Source organism: Amblyomma americanum, chromosome 1 (assembly GCF_052857255.1).
Source record: "Amblyomma americanum isolate KBUSLIRL-KWMA chromosome 1, ASM5285725v1, whole genome shotgun sequence".
NCBI classification, from domain to species: domain Eukaryota; kingdom Metazoa; phylum Arthropoda; class Arachnida; order Ixodida; family Ixodidae; genus Amblyomma; species Amblyomma americanum.
In genome coordinates, this window is record NC_135497.1 from 269,897,007 (window position 1) to 269,915,080 (window position 18,074).

The 18,074-nt window shown below is 43.8% G+C and overlaps 1 protein-coding gene across 2 annotated transcripts in view; it reads right to left on the reverse strand.

The window, feature by feature from the left end:
* Positions 1 to 1,409: 1,409 nt before the first annotated feature.
* The window catches only part of LOC144115067 (breast cancer anti-estrogen resistance protein 3 homolog), a 172,161-nt gene continuing 155,496 nt past the window's right edge, over positions 1,410 to 18,074 (reverse strand). For both annotated transcript variants that reach the window (XM_077649207.1, XM_077649208.1), the window contains 5 exons: positions 17,388 to 17,660; positions 16,215 to 16,438; positions 11,298 to 11,903; positions 7,953 to 8,121; positions 1,410 to 5,621 (listed from right to left, as the gene is read on the reverse strand). In XM_077649207.1, the coding sequence (XP_077505333.1) occupies positions 5,079 to 5,621; positions 7,953 to 8,121; positions 11,298 to 11,903; positions 16,215 to 16,438; positions 17,388 to 17,660 (1,815 nt within the window). In that variant the 3' untranslated portion in view covers positions 1,410 to 5,078. The remainder of the gene's footprint in view (positions 5,622 to 7,952; positions 8,122 to 11,297; positions 11,904 to 16,214; positions 16,439 to 17,387; positions 17,661 to 18,074) is intronic.

An 18,074-nucleotide genomic window follows, 5' to 3' on the forward strand; every position in this document is an offset into this window, starting at 1 on the left:
AGTGTAAACAAAATTGTGAAAATAGATGTGCAGTGATATGGTGGCAACATGCTGGTAGCAACATCCTACTATGCTCTCAAAAGCACTCCCTCTTGAAGGTGTTTAATCATTGATCAATATTTCTACTCATGCCAATACTTCCCTGAGAAATATTAGTTTGCTTTAATTGCACTATTATTTGGAGTGGTAGTTTTGCAAGCCTTGAGAACTTTAATATATTTGAGCTCCTCTTCACACTTCCATTCAACCAAATGCTGAAGCTACACCTGGCCTGCTAGGTGTGCTATAATGGAAGACCGAAGTTCAACTGCCTATGCAAAAATCTCGAAACTTGGGTGTTTTTGCATTTTGCTGCATGAATTTATATGAATTTGTACGGTATGAATTTGTGCTCAGCAGCAGAATTCCTTCACCACTGGTATGCATGAAATGTTCATCTTTGGTCTTGTAATCACAACACTATCATAGACTATGAGATCTATTCCAAGTTATGCAGCTAAGCTTTTCATCTCCAAATTCGAGGTAATGCAGTGATGACAAAGGAGGTTGTGATAGATGTGTAGCCTCTGCCCTCTATGCAAAGTAAGATTAGCGAAGTAGTCAAGAGGAATGCTGTGCCTCGAACAGTGTTCCTACATTTACTAAGTACATTTTTTTTTATCTACGTATGTATATATAAGCAGCTGTCTACAACTGAATCTATGAACATGTGTAGGATTGGCAGCACAGCTATTTTGGGAAGCCGGGCTTAGTTGCACAGCACCCTCAGCATGGCGCGTGGTTCTGGACTACTCAACCCAAGTAGCAATGGTGATTTGGTACATTCCGTTAACTTTGGAGAAACAGTAGGCTACTCAAGCCCACAATATAGCCTCGGCATGCTTGTTAGCTCTCAGAAATGTGAAATTTCTCAAGCTCGTAATTCAGCGAGAATCAAATATAAGGACCACCGACAAACAGAACACAGTCCTTCACTTTTCTGCATTCAGCTTTAGTGATTTAGCTAGTGTGATCCATGTTTCCGAGTAAAAGATCACGTGAAGTGTATATATTAATCAACCGCTGCATGTGCACTAATGCACTGGAATATTGGTGTTATAATCTGGCTCTCTAGCATGTTCCAAAGGTCTAGACATTGAGGAATGGATGACAGGCCAGCTATCACTGTTGACCTGATTTACAGGTTGCGGCAAAGATTCGCTTTTTTTTTTAATTTGTTTTGCTGCAGGCAAAGCCTTTTCAAAACCTGGATTTTTGTGATATTTGCAAGTGAAAAACTTTACACTTGTATTTATGTTGTGCTCGTCACTTTACTTGAACGCCAAGTGATGCCCAAGTGACTTTGTATGTGCAGATGAGTTCCTGCTTTTATGTCAGCAGTATATGACAAAGAGACTCTCAGACAGTAGAAAATTTGCTCAGCTTTATACTTTATACATAGGATCCACTTGCTTGAACATGTGCACTCAACAAGGTGGCACATTACTGATTTGTGACTAGAACAGTTGGAGCTCCTCACAAAGCACAACGCTCTCTGGAACATCAAACATGGTCAACGTGGTTTACAGCACATGCTAGCCTCCATCTTTCTTTCTGTATGAAGTAGCTAAACTGTAACATGCAAATCTGCCCACAGAGAATGAAAGCATACATCACAATGCAAATTTTGTCCCTTTCATAACGCTTGTCTAAAAGACTGTACAGTAGAAAGCTTTCCACGAGTTCTTCAGCCGCCATAAAAATTGCATGAGCCTGAAAGAGAATAATCCTTTATGACAGTTCTGCAACACTCAGGCATGCACTTGCGAATTCTCAAACTTTGTAATATACAGTGGACTCTTGTTAAACCATAGTTACTTAATTCAAACATCCGGTTTAATCACACGATTTAGTACCATCAACACTAAGTGCATTAAAAGAAGGCTCACTTTAATTCGATCTCCATATAATTCAAGCAAAATTTCATTCCTTTTGCATTGGAATTGTCAAGCATTGACTGCAGTACCTCTAGCGACACCACACCAGATGCGAAAGTCTTGGAAGCTGCCAACATGAACTGGACTTGCAGTACTAAAGTACTTTTCACAGCACTAGAGGTGCCAAGGTGCACATTCACCGAGAGCATTAAGGTGTGTGTTCTTCCTATGCATCAACCTAGATCTCTCTGCGGCAGAATTATAAAATATGCACAGTAGCAGCAGCAAGTGTATAAAGAAAACTGCAGAACCTTGGTTTCAAGTTGCCACTAATTCACCCAAGGTTTTGCATAATCCATCTCCAGCCGCATATTGCAGGTGATAGATCCATCGCTCTGCAGTTGTGACTTATTATAGAATACATATAATAGTAGATCCCAAAAGTCTCTGTTATGTATCTAGAAGACAGGGAAATATACTGCATTGCACAACATATTGCCACTGAATTAGCCAGTTGTGAAAATCGTGAATCTCAGGGAAAAAGTCTAGCACTGCATGCCTCTTGAGCCCTCTACCAGTGACGTAAGTAGCGACTGTGTAGTACATCATAGGAACTGGCTGCATAGCACTTGTAACCAATGTATAATAAATAGAGCAAACATTACATAACGAATAGAACCCACATAGTGCACATTGCACTTGTATTCCCAATAATGCTATTTCACAGTTTCAGCAGAAGGCTTACAGCACTTGCCATTCTGTTCATATGTAAGGCATGGTTTTCACATGACATTCTTTGTTGGTGGTCTCTTCTGCAGGGAACTGCTGAAGGATAACAAATTCTACAAATTACACAGAATGGCTAGAGAGGCTCTCTCGCCTTACTAGCTAAGTGTGCAGTAGCATTCTATACAAAATCATTTTTCCAAGTTGAAAGTGACCTAGAAGAGACACAAACTGAAGAAAATATAAGAAGCCACATGCAATGCTTGACATTAAAAGCTACTGCAGCATCTTGGCATGGAAAATTTTGCATAAATACTTCTCAAACACATAAATGCAGAAGCAATGCAAGTAGCTTCGTAACGCAAGGTACAGGCAGTAGGGAACAGCAGGCCATGGGCAGCATTTCAGGGACATTGATTTACTTGATGCTGCAATACTGGGACAGTGCCGTCTTGTGGTCATATCACCAGTAATAAGTATCAGTTCAAAGACATGACTGCCCATGCACACAACCAACCACAATGGGAGAACTCATTTCACCGCCTCGTATCTGCTCTCATACTGTGCCACTTCACACTGCTCTTTCCACTCACTGCTGACAAACCGAAAAATGTGTAAACTTGTTTGTAGGCATTGCCAGGCTTGTCTGAAGCACTTGCATGGTGCACTGCAGAGCAGAGAGAGTAAAGATGTGTTCAAAATACCAGGCTTGGGTGTGTGTGAAGCCTTCATTGACATACAAGTCTCGAAATTATTGTGCCTTGAACTTTGCACGTATTAGACTTTGCAGATTTTGCCCTCTCCACCCCACAGAACATTGTTCAAGCACTGTAGACAAGCCTGAAAATGGATTACGATACCAAAGTTGTGCAAAAGAGTGTTTTTTTTTTAATTTTGACAAGCAAAATGCACGTCAGAGTTGCATAAAATAAAAAGGTGCACACATATATGTTGCCTCTAACTAACTTTCTTGTAAGAAATTGAAAACAATGTAGGCTATCCCAACTTTTCAAACTGAATTTTCATTGGTGCTATTGTTATGAAGAGGAACATAAAATTTCATCACTTTTGTGTCCAAGTCCACTAGAATTACCCATTGTAAGGGTTGTACTTGCTGGTGTACACATTTTTATATTCTTAGCACAATGATTCGGAAACAAGTTATACTAGTATGCAAAGAGTTACAATGCAGGTTACAAGACCTACCTGCATATATTAATTCCATTCCATTCCAGTTAAAGAATCTCTGGAAGTGCCGAGTGGCTAGAGTATATGACCATCACGTCTCTCAGCCAAATATTCCAAACACTTCAGTAATGTGGAATGTAGACTTCACAGACAGACATGAAAGTTTAAGCCCTCATTTGTTGAGCACCGGCAATGCCTCTCCACATTTCAAACTACTTGCTGCTGAAAAACTCGCACACATTGTCAGTAAATCACCGTGAAACTGTATGTGAACATGTTGGTCAGAAAGAAGCACAAGAACAACTCTTGAACTAAAGACGGGATGGATGTGGCGAACTGGAGTAGGGAAATACGCAGCATAGCAATAAGATATTGGTATTTAGTGAATCATCACTATGATGCTGGCCAAAGGAGCAAGCAGAAGGGAAAAAAAAAGAAAAGCTTTTAGACTGCTGTCAATGCTCACGTTTTGTTCTTCAAGATGAAGTATGCTCGCAGGAAATTTCCTGAATTGTGCATTATCACACCCAAGACATGTTTCTTTCACTTTGAAAATTGCATTTCAAGGCTCTCTTCATTTGCTCGCTGGTAAAAACCACACATTCCTTCTCAAATTTCCTTGTAACCATAATACAGAATTAAGAAGCAAAGCAGCAAAGTACTAGTAATGTAAACTATATTCAAATTGTATATCTACATAGGGAGTTGTAAATTACATCACACAATAAGTGCCAAAGCACATCCATCACTTTACTATCCAATATCAGAATAAGAAGCAATCTGCCTCTTGCCAGTGCACAACAGTGAAGCTGAAAAAACTGCAGCTTTGCTTTTGTGTACAGGATACCACAGCACGCACAGATACTGTTGCACTACTTTTGCAATTATAATCTTGCCATGTTGGTTGCATGGTGCTCCTGCTATACAAAATTATGTGGCTAAAAGATGCATCGAAAATAATGCTCCACTGTAATCAGCGCACAAGCAATGCTATAGGACACATCTGCACAATGCATGTACTTCTCTTGTGTGCACTGGCTCATATGTGCTGCCTATATGAGCTGATGGCAATCCGCCTCAAAACAACCTGCTCTTAGCAGCACTCTTAGACTCTCTCTCAAGTAGAGGTAGTAGATCCATATTCAAATCCGCCAGAAGAAGAATGAAAAAGACATCAAGCGGCTACCTTTTTCTCTAGACATTGACTTAATTACAGCGGTCGTACACATCACAGTGCTCCAAAACTCATCACACAGGTGTGCCAATAGGCTCACAGCGCACTGACATGGCTGCTAGCACTTGTGTCAGTTTGGCATGCCTTTCACAAGATGCCACAGTGGCACCACGTGCACCCCACAGGAAGAGCAGATGAAATTCAGTCCGAAATAGATCCAGCATGATGTCATCTAGCTTTACATTCTCAAAGACAATTTCTCCATTGCGCCGAAATGTTGGAATCTGCTGGGTCGCCAGCCGCTGCTGTTCCAGGTGTGAAAGCAACAGCTGAAGGCCATAGTCAGCAGTTGAATGCTCCCATGGAAGCAGAAGGAGCTCTGAACTTGAGTCCTTGCGTTGGGCTGGTGCTGAAGCCAGATTTGCAAGCAGCCCTTCAAAGTTGTGCTCCAGGATGAGCAACAGGGACAGAAGGTAAGGCAAGCAGGTGTTGGGTGCCTGAGGATTGCTGCATTCCTGCATGTTCTTCAGCGCTGGTCGCAGCTTGGTTTCGTAAGCAAGTGCTGTGTCTGTGTGGCGCTGGCGTAGAGCAAGCCACGTGGTCTTCAGCCGAGAGACCTGAGAAATACGGTCCACAGGTGACTCCACTAAAGCATAGCAAACTAGCCTTGCAGCATGTTTAGATGATTTCACTTGAGGCACCTTTTCTTATAAGCTTAAGGTAGTATTTCAATGAGGCCATGCATTCAAAACGGAGTATGATTTTAAAGCTACATAAAATTGAATGAATGTTATGCAAGAACAGTTTACTTTTTTTCTTTGCACATATTGCGTTTCTCAGTTGTGCAGAGGGGATATATCAAAGTGATGTTCAAATGAGAGGTACCAATTGCTGCTTGCTTAAGCGGACTCATTTCTGCCCTGATGAAGAGAAGTTAATTTGTTGATTCATGAGCAAGGGGCTCGACCTTTGTTAAGTCTTCATTCTCCACCTTTCTAAAATGTCCCAAAAAGCTCGAATGTTCTCAATGAAACAGCAAGTATCCACAACAGAAAACCACCAAAGCTTTTTCTTCTTTTTTTTTTCAAGCGGCAGTTTTTCCTAATGAGCCACACTGTGCAGTTCTCCAAATGCGCAAATACAGTGTGCACATCAGAATGGTGTCACACGGTGAAACCTCGCAGTAAAAACCACAATGTGGCTGAATTTGATGCTTCCCAGTTTCCATAAGCCTCGCCATAGCAACAAGGTAGTGAGGACCACTGCTATAGAGTATCCCTGCCAGGAATTATACACACGAACAGCGAACACACAGCTTATTCCACCACTTCGCCTGCATGATGAGCAACAAAACGAGCACACTTGACTGAAGATATGCGAGCTTTGTGCTGGGACCACTAGCAAGGCTGGTTTAGGGCATGTGCCCTAAAGCTTGATGTGCAAAAGCATCATTCCTCACTCCCTCCTGAATATACTGAGTCAACACATAAACTGACAGAACAATCAACACTATGGTACAATGCAAGACAGGGCTTAAAGACTCGGCACCAGAGTTCAGATTTATCTCACATTCTGTGCCGTACTGCTCACAAATGTGGAAATGCAGTAATGTTCAGGACTTGATAAGGTGATACAAGTGAAGGTTTAACATACAGAACAATGATTAGGGGGAAGACAGAATCAGAGCAGGTGACTGAGATGGCAGCTGTGTAAGCTTATAATGATGGCTTATGAGCTCATCCTGTGTCTTTCCTTGTTCAGTTTTTATGCATGCTAAACTATGAATGCGACACTGTTCGGCAGTAACACATGAAACGTGTAAATTTCAGTGCCAGTAAATACAGGACATTCATGTTCTGGTAGTTGCTACGACCTCTGATAATGTTTAGCGAAAACAGTACATGTTTTCCAGGTCTTAAAAGCAGGCGATGCACTTACTAGAACAAGTGAAAGTCCTAAAAATTCTGAGCAGAGTGTTCTTTCAAAGTGCTGTTCAGCTCCTTCCTCACATAGCACATGAAAACTTTTTCTTGAGTGCCAGTTTCGTAGGTTGGCAGGAAAGTAGTCCACTGAAGGCAGATAAGATGTGTACTGTGCTCGTGACAAGGAGGACATTCTTCGAAAGGGACTTTTCCTTGCTATAGCCACACTAAACCACTCTAAATGCACAATCTACAGTCACATTCTGCAACGTTTACTGCAACGGAGGGCACTGAAAAAAAAAAAGAAAAAGATCCTGGCTTCTTCATGACAGTGCCTGGCTTTCACACGACCTCATTTGCACTGTAGTTTGGGGCCAGGGGGGGGAGTTCTGCCTCACACATAAGCTCAAGTGGTTCCACAATTTGATTCCACCAAAATATTTTCTTCTTGCAACTGGCAAGAGTGCCTTCCAGCAATCACCTCAACTGAGATGAATATCTCAAGAGAAGATTTGCTCAGATGTTTGAGGACTTGTGCTGCCATTCTCAGAAATGCATCAGCCGCAACTATAATTACTTAGAATTACTAAAAAAAAGCATGTCAACACCCTTAAATTCGGTGCCTTTTCAATTAACTTTACAGTCAATAGTTTAACCACTGTTGGTAGTAAAGAAAAAGAAAGAAAACATTTTTAAAGCCAAAATGTTTACCAAACTGTTCAGTCTGCCTCCTTGACATTAGCATAGTTCTTGAGAGCCAACCTGAGAAATGTTGTGGCCACACATTTTTGTGAGCTTCAAGTTGAGCCACAACAGAAAGGATGTCAATAGTGGAGTTACCATATTGCAGTAACTTTGTTGAAGGTTTAATGCATAAATTGGAAAAAAAGATGTAGCAAGAAATGCATCAAAAGAACAGGAGGCAAAAGTGAAAATATGCGACTTAGGTAATGACAAAGTGGCAGAACACTCATGCTAGTGTATATATGAATGAAAAAATTAACAGGACTTCGTCCCTCACGGTACCTGTGACATTGCAAGCCCTTGCATGATTCCTGTGAAGCCGTAGAGGTTGCCTAAAGCTGTCTTTGTGTCACCGGCAACCTGAATCCATTTGTTTAGCAGCTCCACACGCTCCACATCATCAGCACACATCAGCAGCGTAGATGCAACGAACAATTTTATGCATTCAGTCCTAGAAGAGAGCATGAATTCACAATTAATACTCCACATTTACATGGCTATCTGTCAGGTTTCACAACAGAAAGGGGTGACTCTCACATTAAGGCAAAAATGAAGCTTTAGAGACAAGACTAACATTTTTGTCAATAAAAACAGTCGTGCCTCGGCCTCCCATTATCTATACCCCTCTCCTTCAACGTGGTGGCCTAGCTAGCCTCGGACCACCTGGCAGACCATCTCCTCATGGTGACTGTGGCACAGGATATCCTCAACACTTAGTGCCACAGCACAATAAAGTTTTTCCTCTCTCTCTCTCTCAGGAGGTCACTTAGGTTCCTGAATATGACTGTCCATAAGTGAGACCTTCATAGTTACAAATCTTGATGAAAAACAAGAAATATATGAAGAAGAAACTTTTTCTATGCAGTGCGTAAGGTGTAGTTGAGCTGAAGTCCTACAAAACTACAAAACCTGGGCAACCTGAAGTAAGCTGCATCTGTGCCAAATAATAAACACAGTGTAGCTTCAAGCACCTCACAGGCCATGGAAATTGTGGCAGGCTGCATACTGAATGAATTTTTAATGACGGTGCATTTTCTGCTTGATCAGTCATAAGCAGATACTATTGAATGCTGCAGTCACAGTGACTCATTGCTCAGCTAATCTTCCAGCTTAACTTCTTCATCAGTGTTGAGCAACTGGTCAGTCACTCTTTAGATATCCAGAGATACCAGCACTTTTGCATAAACTAAACGTTGTGATTTTAGGCGCCTAACTCAGTTCAAGTGCCATTTCAATCAACAGCTAGATTGTACAAGTTTCCAAGCTTTTTATATACTATTTATTAGCACTGCTTTGACCAACAGTGTGAGCCAAAGCTGCTAAAAAGGTGCCAGTGATAACTGTCATATGGATGCCTCTGCTTCTGTCTGCTTGCACCCACAGCCAAAGTCAAATAATTGCAGAAATGGGCAACAAGTGCTGAATGCAGCGTTCAAAGAGGAGAAATTGCCAAGACCTTTCACTTCTGCAGCTCTTTTTGTAATATACTGCTTTAAGCAATATTGTGCATTCTATAAAGGCAAATTGAGACACATGCCTGCTTTATAACTTGGCACTGAAAAGTATGTAGTACAAAAAGGACAGGCCACAGATAATGCAGTAGAGCATTCAGTGTCCTGTTTAAAGCATTCAGTACTGGAAACACAGAAAGCAAGATGTTAGCTTAGAGATGCTATGGCCCAGTTCATATTGGCATAGTAATTAATGAAGCAAAAATACACAAGCCCTGACAGGCCTTGTGCATTTCCACTCTTTCCATTGAGTTTTTAGATTAATGAGCACATTTTTATGGTGCATAAGCACCTCAGCCTATCACATCTTTGTATTTTGTCGAACCGGAGGATGAGTAGTTGCTACTGATCTGCACAGTGGACACTGATATCGTTACTAGCATGAAAATGGCAAGGACAAGGAAAACGGTTCTCACAGTACACCAACTAGCCCAACTTTAGTTGTGTAGTATATAGTCACGTCTTGCTCTGGGTAATAAAGGCTGCCTCATATATGGTCTGAAAATATGGAATCCTAAGCATGTGAGGTGTTGTAAGTAAATGCGCAGAAAAAATTTTGCCCCTGCCAATATCGTGTTTACTCATGTAATTTTCGCACCCTTAGTTTATCGCCTGGGTTTATAAAAAGCAACGTTTGCTCACACATTTTATGCTCCCTGCTGTGCCAGACCACTAGCCAGCATGCACGAGGGTGTGCGCAAGGCATGTTTGAAAGATTGGTGCAGCCGTGTCACTGTGTAAGGCTATGAAAGGCATCTTTTTTTTTTACAAAAATGACCATTCAAAATTGGGGTGTCGATGTAAATGTGGCACTGACCTATGTGCGAGGCCTAAAGTAGTATCGCCCGAGCCGTGGGGAGTATGGGCCCCATTTTTGCGCTCATTCCTGTTAGGTTACATCAGGGACTCCAGAAAAGAGGGGAGAAGGGGGGCAGTCACCTTCCAAACATTGCTCCAGAGGAGGTAGCACCCTCCTCAGTCTCCAACTGTTCGCACTCGGATCAGATTTCTGCTTTGGTTCATAGGGTTTAACGTCCCATGTGTGTGTGCATTCATGCGTGTGTGAAGCCTCTGTGTAGCAAGTGCACATGTAACTGGCTCATTGGGTCAGTGGACATCTTGAGTAGGTGGTGGTGTCCACCTACAAACTGAGGCAGTTATGCACCTTTCCTTTTTTCAAAACCAGGGAAAGGTTTAGACTCCTTAGTTTTTGAGGAAAGGAAAGGCGTATTACTGGCTCCCTGCATCAGTGGACACCTCAATCACATTTTGAGGTATGTGGGGTGGTGTTCACCAGCAAAAAAGCATGGTTTTGCATAATATTTCATGCTTGGCAATGCTAAACTGCCAGCCGTTTTTTGAGTCAGTCACCCAAATTTTGTTAGTCAGATTGTTCTTCATGACCCACCGTAGTGGCTCAGTGGTCAGGGCGCTCGGCTACTGAGCCGGAGTTCCCGGGTTCAAACCTGGCCGTCGCGGCCGCCTTTCGATGGAGGCAAAACACAAAGGCGCCTGTGTACTGTGTGATGTCAGTGCACATTAAAGATCCCCAGGTGGTCGAAATTATTCCGGAGCCCTCCACTATGGAACCTCTTTCTTTCTTCTTTCACTCCCACCTTCCTCCCTTCCCTTGCAGTGTGGTTGGGTGAGACAATTACTGCACCATTTCCTGTCCTCAAAAACCAAAAACCAATTTTCGACAGGCCCAAATACACTGATTTCTCTTTAAATCCCTGAAAAAGAGTTCCTTTAGCCACCTATATTTTTATACCCTATAATACACCAAAATGTTTATATTTTACAGCTGCGCAATATTTTTAAGTGCACCACTCCAAAACTGCCTTTTTTCCTGCAGGCTGAAAGGAATGAGTTAGACACTTTAATAATGAGGCATGACTGTATTACAAAAAAAAAAAATGAATAGTTTAAATGTCTGTAAGCTGGACAAACTAGCACCACATAAATTTAACAATAACTTCACGTATTTCTATTGTAAGCATTACATTCATAGAAAAGCCGGCCTGGATATTTAGTGCACTCACAAGCAGTTGTCCACACTCCCTTTCACTTACAGGTTGCAATTTCAGCAGATTGAGAGAACTAAAAATAAACTCACCGTTCTAGCAGATCCTTCCTGAACCTCGATCCTTGAGGCAAAGCTAGCAGTTCCAGACCCACTGTAACCCCAAGTCCCAAATCTCTTTCCCCCTTGAGTCCCAACACATCCAAGTCCAGTCGTGTCAGGTGATTAGCCAATGCGCGAGGACCACTTTCGAGAAGGACATTGCGCACACGGGCCATGATACTCTTGTCTAGTGGTTTGTTGTCTGAGGGAAGCAGAGTGGTTGCAAACGTAACCAGGTCAAATGATGACGGAGGGTCAATTTCAGGCACGGTCACCACACGATTACATGCCACTGCATCAGAGCACTGTGCTGATGCTGCCTGTGTTGTGCTAACAGCACCAGCTCGAATAAATGTCCGGTGTGGCATTGCGTGCCGCTTGATGTCACCCGGTCGTACTGCCAGGTCACTTGTTTCTGCCATGATGGAGGAACCACCATTGTCAGCAAGTTCAGAATAGACACCCTCACAGTTGTTGACATACTGGGTGACTGGAACGGGGTCTCTCTTGACAACCACTGGCTTCTGTTGCAAACGCTTTGATGGAACCCGGCTAGGCTTGGGAGGTGGTTGGTCTTCTGAGCTCCCTTCAAGGTTCCTGAGATCAGAGTTTCAGTAATGACAATCTGCTCTCAAAAAAGACAGTGCTAAGCAAATCTATATGGATACTCAGAGTTATCAACTATGCACAAAACATGTCAATTTGATGGTGTCAAGACTCGCTACACAAACAGTGTAATGTATTTAAAGGGACTATAAGCTCTTGGCTACTATGCACTCAATTTTTTCAGCAGTCAAGTAGCAGCCCTTGCAACTATATCTATGCTTGTTTGGCATTCAGCACTGCTGTTTTAGCTCAGGAACTCACAATTAAATAAATGAATTTGTGTTTCACGCCCCACAGCAGTTTAATTTCCAACATAAAATGTGACGCGATAACACACAACACACACACAGTTCTTACACACATGCATGCATATATGAATACAATACAATACAGCGCAATGACTAGATCAATAGCCACACAATAAAACTGAAGTAAACAAGAACCAAGAATATCTCATCTGTATAGTATACAAGCCAAACAGCACAATGTATATGTCATACAAGCCTGTTAACCAAGCTGTCATCACTGAAAGTTGTTAAGCTGTTCTCAAAGAACCTGTAGCACAAAAACTTGGACAGAAACCCTGCTATCTTCAGGCAGCTTCGAGTCTTTTGCCTCAGAAGTAGTCTGTAACTATCACCCAGCCAAAGATGTATAAATTACAAAACTAATTAACCCTGTTGACAAAGATGGAATCAGTGTTATCTTAGAGCTTGTGGATGTTTAAAGCCCTCAAATTTGGACATCACAGTATGGTCCAACAAAAGTTTAAACTTGAAAATCAGCTGAATCAGCCAGCATTTGGAACATAAAACCTAGTTTGGCCACTTAACAATGATGGCACTGCACTTTTTAATGTGTACACAAAGCAGCTGCAAAAATGACTGCTTATGTGCTTAATATTGGCATGACATGCAACAATGCCTAATGATGTATGTATTCCCCAGAGCAAGCTCTAATAAAAAAAAAAATCACTGCTTCTCTGCTGTTCTGGAACAAAATTCATGAAATACTACACAGGGTGTCCCAGCTAACTTTAGCCAGGGTTTAAAAATATGGCGAGAGGCATTCTAAGATGACGCAACCAAATGCATGTCGCTAGCTATTCTATGGGGAGTGTCACACTATTTTTTTGCGTTCTGCTTAAATGCATAATTAGTTTAGCTTAATTAATTAACCAACTTTGCAAGCAACGAAGTTAGCTTTACACAGCCAGTTAGAATTGCACAGCCAGTGCCTTCATCACTGCCCTGTCCCCTTTTAAGTGGCAGCACACCCAGCTGAATGATCTGTTCATTTGTGCGCGGAACATTTGAGAGCACTGCAATCGCGACGCGTGCAAGCAGGCATGACGTGGTACTTTTTCGTATTTCGCGGGAATCTGCAGTGAGCAAAAAAAAAACTAATAAGTAATAGATGGAAAGTTCGAAAATGTTCAATTAGACATTTAGCAGACCATTCCAAAACTTTTTGAATGGAATTATTTGCCTAACTTCATTGCTTGCAAAGCTGCTTAGTTAACCTCGATTAATTATGCAATTGAGCAGGATACAAAAAATAGTGTGAATTGCTACATACAATAGCCAGCGATATGCATTTGGTCGCGTCACCTTAGAGTGCCTCATCATATTCTCACAGGTCGTTCAGACGATGCGGGTCGAAGGCACACTGGGGGACCAGGACCACAGCAGCAGGTGCCGGAGCCAGGCCAAACCGTTGCGGCCGAGCTCACGAGCGATTCCTGCCAAGCTTCTTCCTCTTTACCATAGATCGGCACCACGCTAGTTGAAGATGATGTTAAGTGCAAAATCAAGGGAGAACAATAACTGCTCTCCTCCCGAAAGGCGCATTGTCCCGATGCGCAGAGGCAAAATTAAGGCTGAAAAACATGTGTAGAGCGCGAACAGTTAGCCACGTGCTCCGAGCAGTCACAGTATGCTTTCAGGTGAGCTACGTGAACAACTTCGGAGGCAGGCGGGCGGCAGGACGCCTGCGTTACGATCGGCAGCACTTCGTAATTTAACTCACCTATACGGCGAATCACCTCATACGGACCAAAGTATCGTTTCAGTAGCTTATCTCGCTAAGACCACAGCGCCGAATTGGAGTCCACACCCACAATCGATCACCAGGATTGAACTGAACATCACGGTGGCCTTGGTTGTGTCGGTGAGCATCGACTTCCTGGCGGGCTTGGATGTGAAGGCGTGCCAACTGTCGGGCTTCTTCCGCGAGTTGGGCAACGAGTTGAGCATCGGCGTTAGTGTAGACGTCTGGCTGGTGGGGCAGCATAGCGTCGAGCATGGTAATGACTTCCCGGCCATGCACCAGGTGAAATGGTGAAAATCCGGTAGTTTCTTGAACCGCAGTGTTGTACGCAAAAGTTACGTACGGTAACACTTCGTCCCAGGTTCAGTGCTCGATGTCGACCTACTTTGAGAGCATGTCAGCCAAGGTCTTGTTAAGGCGCTCGGTCAGTCCGTTTGTTTGCAGGTGGTATGCGGTAGTTTTGCGGTGGGTGGTGTGGCTTAAGCTCAGTATCTGTGAGATAAGTTGAGACATAAATGCGGTGCCACGATCAGTGATAAGGACCTCTGGGGCACCAGGTCGAAGAACGACGGACTCGACAAAAAACTTTGCCACATCCCAAGCCGTTGATGACGGTAGAGGGCATGATTCGGCATACCGCGTGAGGCAGTCCGTTTCAACAGCGATCCATCGGTTCCCCGATTGCGACTTTGGAAAAGGTCCGAGTAGGTCCATACCTATCTGCTAGAATGGGCTGAGCGGTGGAATGATGGGGTGAAGGAGTCCCACAGGCTTCACGGGGGGAGTCTTACGCCGTTGACACTCACGGCAGGTGTAACGGTGAACAGTCTTGTCGAGTTGTGGCCAATAGTACTTTGAACGTATTCGCGTGAGCGTTCGACTGAACTCCAAGTGTCTCGAGGAGGGGTCATCATGAGACGCTTCTATAATTTCGTCACGTAGATCAGTGGGCACAACTAAAAGCCATGACCTTGGGCTCAGGGCAAAGTTCTTCTTATAAAGAACGTTATCTCGAAGGCATAAATTATGTACTACGTGTACAAAGGGACGTGGAACTACGCCTCGTTGACCCTCCAAATGCGAGATCACGTCGCGAAGTTCGGGGTCGAGTCGCTACCACGGCACCATATCTATGGCATTTAGAGCTCCTAGGAAGATGTCATAGTCGCCGTCCGAATCAGTAGGCGCAGATTCGACAGGAGCACGGGAGAGGCAGTCAGCATCAGTGTGTCTGCGACCAGACTTAGAAATGATCGTAGCGTCAAATTTGCAGTCGAAGGGCCCATCGCGCAAGTCGGCCTGCAGGGTCCCTTAGATTGGTCAGCCAACACAGAGAGTGGTGGTCTGTGACCACCTGGAATGGGAATTCCATACAAATAGGGTCTGAACTTTGTGATCGCCCAAATTACTGCAAGGCATACTTTTTCGGTCATCGAGTAATTGGTTTCCGCCTTCGACAAAACACGACTAGCGTATGCGATGACACGTTCGGCGCCGTTCTGGTGCTGGATCAGGACGGCCCCAAGGCCCGTGTTACTAGAGTCAGTGTGTACCTCAGTAGCGGCGTCCTGATCAAAATGGCCTAGGACAGGGGAAGCCTGCAGGCACCGTTTTAGATGCTCAAATGCAAGCTGCGCTTCACCAGGCCATTGGAAGGGGACCGAGGAGCGGAACGAGCAGCGACGGGGAGGTAAACCACGGCAGGTGCGGGCGAAGAATCGCTCTGCTGGCCTTGGCTCACGGTGGATCGTGCCAAGCGCAGTGCCGGCACGGACCTTGTGGTAATCTGCGGCAAGAAGCCGAATTCGGGGCTGAGTCTTTGAAGTCGCCGGATGGCACGGATCTCGTCCTCCTCAGCAGAGGGGCAGCGGCCCGGGCTGGGAATGGGACTCTGCGAAGCTGGAGGTAGGGGATGACGTTGCATAAGATGGCACCTCCACCAGAATGTCACAGGTTGTTCAGACGACACAGGTTGAAGGCACACTGCTGGGGGACCAGGACCACAGGAGCAGGTGCCAGAGACAGGCCAAGCGGTCGCGACCGGGCTCACGAGTGATTTCTGCCGAGCTTCTTCCTCTTTACCATCAATCGGCACCCCGCTGGTTGAAGATGATGTTAAGTGCAAAATCAAGGGAGAAGAATAACACACATGACAATATTTTTAAACCCTGGCTAAAGCTAAAGTTAGCTTGGGCACACTACACATCAATAGCCTCTATATATTGACAAATGTGATCCCAACAATTTACTTGCCTTTGGGTGGCCTCTGAGCTGACTGTGCCAGATAGCGGCCTGTGCTCCAAGGCCCTGCGTTCCAAGGTAGGGCTGAGTAGAGGATCACTGCCCACCCGAATGAAACCTCTCCTGTGGTTGCTAGAGCTGTCTCGAGATGGTAATGTGGCGCATGATGACATCGGCCCAGTGCTAGCATGGCTTGAAGAATGCATTTTTTGTGGTAGATGAGGCTCAGAAGTGATCTGCAATAAAATATTCCCAAAGGCAACTATTACTGGCATGTTGAGCAGATGGAAGCATGCCTCTGAAGAAAAATGGCCATCCTAATAAAGTGTTCTAGCAAGTGCATTATTGGTCTGAGAAATGGTACAGGTTGTGGGAATAAATCTTAAAAAGTATTATTGACAGTTTCTTAGACAAAATAGCAGTACTTTTCAGATGCACACCAATCTAACTATATGATTAAATTTTATGGATGAAGAGTGAAAAACTTCTTGGTCCCTTTTGCATTTATCTCAACAGAACATAGAAGAGAGACCTGAAACAAAACTGGTAGCAGTAGAAAAGCATTTCAGGAACTGTTTATGATGTAAAGCCATACAGATTGTAAGCAGTTAATTATAAATTCCTCTCTGTGCATGAAACCTAACCCCATTCAAGCAAATTTTCACTCCCTCTGACATTTCAATTAACAGCATTATAGACATACTCTTAAGCACTATAATGGCTTGCGAATTTTTTTAAGTTCACATTAACTGTCTTTGCATGGCAACATCCACTCAGTCAAAACAACGGCACAAAATGCCTCTCACATGTGAACAAGTAATGCCATTAGCTACTACATGGAAAAATTTTACAGAATTCGCTAAAAATGACACCTCTGCTATAAGCTTGGAGAACATGTTCACATTTATTTTGGGACCACAAGTGCAGTCACGATGGCAGACCTTTAGTTTTGCATAATAATATGGAATTAAGCTGTAATGACAGAGTAAAACAACCATTATGTCTGAAAAAAAAAAGAAAGAATAGTACTAATAGTGAAAACACTTATAAAATACACCAAGATATAAAAGTGCATGTGCAATTGGACACCTTTAGAGTATACAAAGCACACCTTGGTGCACTTCATTAGAAAGCTACAGAAGCAGAGTAAACATGCAAAATCAGCACCAGTAAGAAGCCTCATACCCCATTCGAAGGTGCAGGCACAACAGAGCTGGTGTCTAGGGGCCTTTGCTGAGAAGATTCAACAGCTTTGGGTCCTTCAATGCCATAGCGCTGGGCATAATAAGAAAGAGGCATGCTGCGATTCACAGGCCTTGACACCACAGCACCAGAGGCGGCAGAAATGGGCCGCTTGTTTCCAACATAAAATGTCACCAAGTCAGGCACCGTGTCAAAGCAGTCATCCTCAAACTGGTACTGGACACGTTCATACACAGTAAATGGCTGCAGGACCACCTGCAATAAAATAAGGTAATGTTGAACCCAGGGTGTGTACTACAGACATAATAAAAGTTCTGGAAACCAGCCAATAATTGTGAACCGTATTGTCACTGAAAGCCGGCAGAAAGGGCAGAAGGGCACACTAAGACTAGCAAAGCAGACACACTCAGCGAACCAACGCACGAGCCGAGGAAGAAGGAAGACCAGCGGGTGCTGTCGCACCGCATGGCGGCGCCTGTAAATGGCTAACAGTGTGGCATTGCCCCTCCTCTTGGAAAGGGCATCGCCCCGATACCCTCGGAATCAAGGGAAGCCGGAATAAAGTCTGTGGCGCCGGAGTTGGCAGAATAAGTCCTAGCGGGCGTGGTAGGGCTTCATCCTGGCAACGTGGACGATTTCGGGTGCCTCCTGCCGCTTGGAGGAGCAAAC